The 7943-nt window shown below is 53.4% G+C and overlaps 1 protein-coding gene across 1 annotated transcript; it reads left to right on the forward strand.

Moving 5' to 3' along the window:
* The first annotated feature begins 956 nt into the window (after window positions 1–956).
* LOC141834411 (uncharacterized) lies at window positions 957–2402 on the forward strand. The gene has a single exon (XM_074721758.1). It carries the CDS (start codon window positions 957–959, stop codon window positions 2400–2402), a length of 1446 nt encoding a protein of 481 aa, XP_074577859.1.
* The last annotated feature ends 5541 nt before the right edge of the window (window positions 2403–7943 follow it).

A 7943-nucleotide genomic window follows, 5' to 3' on the forward strand; every position in this document is an offset into this window, starting at 1 on the left:
TCACCGGCGTCTCCCCCACTGTCGCAGTCCATCGGCTCAACGTCTTGCCCGACGTCCGGCCCGTCATGCAAAAGAGGAGGCACTTCGGCCCCGAGCAGAACAAGGTTATCCGAGAGGAAGTGCAGAAGCTCCTGAAGGCGGGACACATCAAGGAGGTGCATTTTCCGACATGGCTGTCCAATGTAGTGCTCGTGCCGAAGCCGAACAACAAATGGCGGGTGTGCGTCGAATTTCGGGACCTCAACAGGGCGTGCCCCAAAGACTGCTACCCCTTGCCCCGCATCGATCAGTTAGTGGATTCCACGGCCGGGTTTGAATACATATGTATGTTAGATGCCTATCAAGGCTATCATCAGATTCCACTTGATGTAATGGACTAGGACAAGGTTAGCTTTATAACAGCCGACGACACCTTTTGTTACACCGTTATGCTATTCGGGTTAAAGAATGTAGGGGCCACCTATCAACGCCTGATGGATCGGGTGTTCCAGCAACAGCAAGGGAGGAATATTGAAGTCTACGTCGATGACATTCTGATCAAGACGGCTCGGGCGGACTCTCTCATAGCCGATATTGATGAGACTTGCAGTACCTTGAGGCAATACGGGCTCAAGTTAAATCCTGCCAAGTGCCTCTTCGGTGTCCGAGCCGGACGCTTTCTCGGCTACATAGTGACTGAGAGGGGAATCAAGGTCAACCCGGAAAAAATACAAGCCTTAGCTCAAATGGCCCCTCCTCGAAACTTAAGAGAAGCCCAGAAGCTGGTCAGCCGTATAATAGCCTTGTCCCGATTCATCTCTCACTCGGCGGGACGGAGCCTTCCTTTCTTCAAAGTCTTTAGAAAGGCTCAGAAGTTCCAGTGGAACGCCGAATGCGACCAAGCCTTTGAAGAACTGAAGGCTTACCTGACTCAACTCCCCCGATTGGCAAAAGCACTCCCAGGATAACCGCTTTGGATGTATCTTTCCACCACCGACTCGGTAGCCAGTTCGGTGCTAGTAAAGAATGAGGGACAGTGCCAGCAACTTGTGTACTTCTTCAGTCACCTGTTGAAAGGCGCCGAGACCCGATACACCAGCCTGGAGAAGCTGGCCTGGACGGTAGTCTTGTCGACTCGGCGGCTTCGTCCATACTTCCTATCTCATCCTGTGACTGTTTTAACAAACAACAATTTAGGGAGAGTGCTTACTCAGCCCGAGTTCTCGGGGCGCCTAGCAAAGTGGACAATGGAGCTCAGTCAATATGACCTCCAATACCAACCACGCTCGGCGATCAAAGCTCAAGCATTGGCGGATTTCCTCGCCGAGGTGCACCAAGGTGAATCCGAGGAAGAATGGAAAGCATATGTCGACGGAGCCTCCAACAAGCAGGGAAGCGGAGTCGGGGTGCTCTTAGTCTCTCCCCAAGGAGAAGAGGTTCGGCTATCGGTGCGACTGAGCTTCAAGGCCTCGAACAACGAGGCCGAATATGAAGCAGTTCTTATGGGCCTGCAGGTGGCTAGAAGGATGGGAGTAACCCGGGTGCAGCTCCTTTCGGACTCCCAACTGGTGTCTCAACAAGTCAAGGGAAGCTACGAGATCCGGAATGATAGGCTCCGCCGATACGCCGAAGCCTTCGCAAAACTGAAGACGGAGTTCAAGGAGGTCACTCTCCTTAAGATCCCTCGAGCCGAGAACAGCAAGGCCGACGAACTAGCCAGATTGGCGAGTTCGATTACTGAATGGACGGACGAGGGGCCGATTACACAAGTAGCCTGGATAACACAGATAGACCAGCCACCCGGGACAACCGATCCGAGTGATTGGAGGAATTCGATACTCACTTTCCTCCGAACTGGTGAAGTACCTGCAAACCCCGAGCAAACCCGTCTCCTCAAAAGACGAGCTCCCCGATTCACCTTGATCGGGGATCAATTGTACCGCCGAGCCTTCTCTCGGCCGTTGCTCAAGTGTCTCAGCCTCGAGGACGCCGAATATGTGTTGAAGGAAGCCCACCAAGGGTGCTGTGGCAGTCATGCGGGGGGTCGATCTTTGGCCCGGAAGGTTCTCCTAGCCGGGTACTTTTGGCCTACTCTGCAGGCGGACGCGGTGAAGCTAGTGGCAACCTGCCTCCACTGTCAAAAATACCAACCGTTCCAGAGACATCCGACAAAGCAGTTGAAGACAACCACCACCTCGTGCCCATTCGATCAATGGAGGATGGACATAGTCGGACCCTTCTCGACAGGGCCCCAGCAGAAGAAATTTCTACTGGTCGCGGTGGATTACTTCTCGAAGTGGGTGGAAGCTGAGGCTCTAGCCCGAATCACCGAGGACGTGGTGATCAAGTTTTTGTGGAAGAACATCGTGTGCCGGTACGGCATCCCCTGTCGGCTCGTCTCAGATAATGGGTGGCAATTTTAAGGGAAGAAGATCCAAGAATGGTGCAAAGGGCTTGGCATTTAGCAGGCCTTCACCTTAGTGGCCTACCCTCAAAGCAACGGACAGACCGAGGTCGTCAATCGGGAGATAGTGCGGGGACTGAAGACCAAATTAGATCACGAAGGAGGAAGTTGGGTGGAAGAACTGCCTTGAGTCCTCTGGGCATACCGCACCACTCCAAAGGAAGCACGGGTATGACACCTTTCCACTTAGTATATGGCGGGGAAGCTATGGTTCCCATGGAGGTGGGCATCGAGTCGGACCGGCGGCAATGCTACGACGCCGACAACGACGGTAGAAGACTCATGGAGCTGGATCTCATCTCTGAAACCCGAGACCGAGCAGCCGCTCGGTTGACCACCTACCGGCAACGCATGTGCAGTACATATAACCGGCGAGTCATCCCTCGGACTTTTCAAGTGGGAGACTTGGTTTGGAAGAAGGTCAAACCAGTGGGAGACGTCGGCAAGCTCGAACCGCCCTGGGAAGGCCCGTATCAAGTGGTCAAGAAGACAAGCTCCGGCGCATACTACCTAGCAGACTCAGCCGGGAATGACTTGGCGCGGCCATGGAGCGCAACTCACTTGCAACCATACCGGACTTAGCGAATTCCTGGAAGCCCTTTTCTTACGTTCGCCTATATCTTTTGTTGTAAGCAAGTTTGATAATGGAACGGCTTTTTCAGGCATTACTCAACTCCTGTCAACCCGGCTACAAGTTCTCCTATCAGGTCTCAGACCTGCTCCTTCGGCAATTGCCCTTCTCAGGGTCCAATCTCTCCCGACTCGGACATAGTCAGGATCGAGCTATCAGGTCTCGGACCTGCTCCTTCGGCAATTGCCCTTCTCAGGGTCCAATCTCTTCCGACTCGGACATAGTCGGGATTGAGCTATTAGGTCTCGGACCTGCTCCTGCGGCAATCACCCTTCTCAGGGTCCAATCTCTCCCGACTCGGACGAAGTCGGGATCGAGCTATCAGGTCTCGGACCTGCTCCTGCGGCAATCGCCCTCCTCAGGGTCCAATCTCTCCCGACTCGGATATAGTCGGGATCGAGCCATCAGGTCCCGGACCTGCTCCTTCAGCAATCTCCCTCCTCAGAGTCCAATCTCCCGACTCCTACCGACTCGAGCATAATCAGAATCGATTAATCAGGAGTTGGATCAATCCCTCCAAGCAACGCCCTCCTCAAAGCGCAAACTTAGCCGGTCTAGAGTAGATGGGCTTAAGCTCCCGGTCTTGACTTACTCCTTGGAGCCAAGGCTGATTCCGAAATTGGACACTAGTTAGCAATAAACCGCAAAGCAATGGACTCTCATTCAACTTCCAAAATTAGCGGAGTACAAAATAAAGGTTACATTATCTATCGGCCCCTCCTCTCCGCTTCGGGCAGCGCCGACCAAACTTTGTCTATGTCAAAAAACTCCAACGGGGTGCCGGGAGGGAATAAGCCCGCCTCGTACACTTGCTTCAACGCCCCGTCGAAGCCGTGCTTCAGCATCCGGGCGGTCTTCTCCTGGAACTGGTCGAAGTATTCTTGTGACGCCAACCAGGCTTCCTGGGCCGCTTGTACGCGCCCAGCTTCCCCCTCTTTATAGGCGGTGAATTCGCCTTCCAAGGTTTTCTTGTCTTCCGCCAAGTCCTCCGCCCGCTTCTTCCAAGTGGCCGACTCCTCAAGCACTCGGGACAGCTCCTTGCCCCTTTGAGTCAGCTGGTCTCGGACCTGCCTCAGTTCCTCCTGGTCTTTGGCCCGAGCCGAAGCCGTTTGTTGCTCAAGGGTCTCCATCTTCTCCTGGGCCTTCAGTAGTTCGGCCCGGTACTGCGCAGCCTCCTCGCCACTCTTAGCCGCAGCCGTTTTAACCTCTGCCAGCTCCCGCGCACGCTCGACGTCCTGATCCCTTATCGCTTGCATTTGCCGATCCAACACCCCGACCTGGCGGTTCAAATAAAGGAAGCGGGTGTGCAGCTCCATGTGTTCGACCCAAAACTGTTCAAGAAAGCCGGTTAGCCACAAGTAAACACAAAGTCGAATGAAATCAGAAGTACGCACCCGCAAGATGTGGAAGTTGCCTCGATAACTCAGCTCAGAAGTGTTCAGCCCCCGGAACGAGTCTCCACCTCGAATCGCTCGGACCCGGTTCATCATGTCCATCACCTCTTCCTGGTTGAAGGGTTCGTCGGCTGCTACGCGGGTCATCTGTATCGACTGGAAGTCTGCGCCCGAGGTAGACGACCGGGCGATCCCCGAGCCAGTCGAGCCCGAACCCGTTGGTCCCCCAGCTCCGAAGGACGAAGCTCCGGTCGAAGGCACCACTCTTTCAGGCCGCTCCTCGGTGGCCGGTGCTGAGGTCGTTTCAGCGACAACAGTCGGCTCGGCCAGCGTTGGTCCCGGCTCAACAATAGGGGTCGCCGTCCCTTCCGCGTCCGCATCCACGTCAACTACTCCCATCAGCATGGGCTGTAGAAGTGACTCGATTTCAGGAGCTTGATCAGGCGTGCTTACACCCGCAGCACTCGACGCGGGAGGATGCCCCTTAGACGCTCGAGACTTTTTAAGCCGCTTCTCCTCACGGCGAGCCGGGCTGGACTTCTTCGATCGCTTCCCTTCGTGGTCGGGCGAGCGGGAGCGGAGGTGCTTCTTCTTAGAGTGGGAAGAGGAAGACTTCTTCGATCGGCTTTCCCCTTCCGCCACTTCTTTTCCCTTTTTTGCAGAAGGACGCACGTCCTCCGGCCCCTCTGCCGTAAGATCTTCCTCCCGAGTCGAGGCCTCGGGCTCTGCCGGCACAGGGAGCTGTCCCTCCCTCTCAGGTACTACTGTCGCCAGCGGCTCCACCAACCCGGTCTCTGGAGCAGCGATCGACTCGGTTCCGTCGGTGGCGGTCGACTGGATGGGCGTCACTAGCGCCTCCAAGGAGGCCCGGGTCCACTTCAGAAACTTGTTCTTAGAGGCGTCCATCCAAACGTCGTCTGCCAGAAAAAGGAGAGAAGCTGGGTTAGTCATTACAGAAGCCCGAGTACAAGTACAACTTACCGAGCGCCGCCGGAAGTTCGGTGGCGATGGGGCTCAAACCGGCTCGGAAGAGAAGGCCTTCCTCTCCCACCAGCTTGTTAACATCGAACTGAAGGCCCTTCAGCGATTCGGAAGCGTCCAAGTAGACCTTGTTCTTCTTATAAGACTTCAGAACGGGCAAAGCCGGAAGCTCCGCCTGCCACTCAGTCGGGAAGTCAAATGGATTCGGGGGAGAAAGGTAGAAGAACTTAGGGTGCCAACCCTTATTAGAAGTCGGGTACTCGGTCAGAAAAGGGAAGCCAGGCTTCACGTTGAAGAAGAAGACGCCCTCCTTCTTCATCTTCGGATAAAAGAAAAAGTGGAAAACGACAGGATCCAAGGGGATTTGGTACATTCGGAACACCAGGACAACTCCACAGAGGAGTCGGAACGAATTCGGTGCTAGTTGGTTCAGGGGAATCTGAAAGTATTCGGCCACCTCTTGAAAGAAGGCTGGAATCAGGAATCGGAGTCCACCCTCTAGCTGGCCATAGAAGAAGGTCAAGAAACCTGATGGAGGAGTATGAGGTCGCTGGTGGCGCTCGGGAACCTCGATCCTATATCCACTCGGGTTCTCGTACTTAAGTCTAAGTTCTGACCTAGACTGAGCACTGAAAGTGCTGACTATGGACTCATACCAGGGACCCTTAGGCTTTGCAGACTCCTCGGACGTCATCTTGTCAAACCCACAGCGGCTTATAAAGACTCTGCTAAGGAAGGAAAAGACGGACTAAGGAAGAAACGAGAGCTTACTTGATGCGAGGGAAGGAGGAGTACGAGGAGAAGAAGGATGCCCGAGGAAGGGAACCAGAGGGAAGAAGAAGAGCGACGGCGATGCAGGCGCCACGCGCCCGCCCCCTCCGGCCTACTTATATCAAACCCTATCGCTCCTCGGCCGTCCGATCAAGCGGTGGAAAAAAGGCGGGATCAAGTGGTGACCGTCCGATAATTGACATTCCCTAGGCAAGATCATCATCATTACTGTGACGATTCGTATGTCACATCGGACATCCCCCCACGTTAATGCACGCCTCGGAAATGACCCGTGCCATGCCGATCACGTGCTCACCGACCGAGATAGCCATTGTCTCCCCGACACGTGGCCGCTTCACACAAGCGGCATACTTTGGGAAACCCGGCTCGGACTCGGGCTCCAACCGATCCAGTCAGGCGACTCGGTTCGAACTCGGACCCCGTCCAGTCTAGTCAGTCGAACGCACGTCTCCTTCGACTAGACTCGTGGGGAGGCTGGTGTTACGGTCGTAACATATGGAGGCAGAGTTGATCACGAAGGAGGCCCGAACCGAGTTAGCAATCTGCAAACCGGAGACGCCGGGGGCTCATAGCCCGAATCCGAATCTACGGGTGACCCCCCGGATAGGCCTGATTCGAGTCCGAAATCCGATTCGACACTACAAGATTCGGAGGACCTTATCGGATCGACCCCTCACCAGCTCGATGGATAGCCCCGCCAAGCCGACCCCTCCGCAGACCGCTGGTCGGCGTCTCCGAATCACCCGAGCCGATTCCGGTACAAGCTGCCCCCGTACTCCATTGACCACTCCCCTTCTTGTACGATAGTCAGATATCTGACACCCCCCTCACTGGGTATGGCGATCCGCCGCCTAATGTACGTCCCTGTCCGTAGGCATACGGACATCATTAAGACACCACTCCCTACGGGTACGAAGTGTACTCTCGCAGTAAGCTCCCCTTCGCCTCGTCTGTAGTACGGATCTCTTCCTCAATATATAAGGCGAGCCCCCTCCCAGGGGCCAGGTATGCTCACTGTTTCGTCGACATTTTCCTTTCATCACTTTCTCCTCCAGACATCTGACTTAGGCATCGGAGTGGTCGCGCCGATCACACCGGCCTTCCTTCTCACGGTGTCTGTCCTTGCAGGTCATCGACTACCCTTGCTATCTTCTTCCCCTCTTCACTCCGGAGTGGTGCTGAGGAAAGGTCGCGCATCCAGAAGCTGTTCTTGATGGGAACAGGAACTAACAATTTCATCAATATAACTGTGCGATAGTTTCATATATGACTTCGACAAACTTGTGCTAGAGGGTTTCTCACAGCTGCAGGATCAACTTTGCAAATAGTTCTCAAATTTAGTTCTGCTAATTACTATGATCGATCATATTTTGTTTCAATACTAATTAAATTTCTTTTTCATAAATGTCCATATTCCACTACAAATTAAACATGAGCACAATGATAGAATACATATGTTTTAAGACAAGTTGACTTTGCCTTGTAGATATATCTTGTTCACATCCTAACTTTCCTATTTAATTGCTTATTCCATAACATTTTTTAATTAAGTTAATAATTGTACACAAACCCCCTACTCACTACGAATTGCAAATAACAACTAAAATTTTCTATATATATATATATATATATATATATATATAGTCAACGGTAGACAAGATTGTTTTATATATATATATATATATATATATATAGTCAATGG

The sequence above is a fragment of the Curcuma longa genome, chromosome 9 (genome assembly GCF_044706935.1).
Source record: "Curcuma longa cultivar G26 ecotype Majalengka, Jawa Barat chromosome 9, ITB_CL_G26_1.1, whole genome shotgun sequence".
Taxonomy (NCBI): Eukaryota; Viridiplantae; Streptophyta; class Magnoliopsida; order Zingiberales; family Zingiberaceae; genus Curcuma; species Curcuma longa.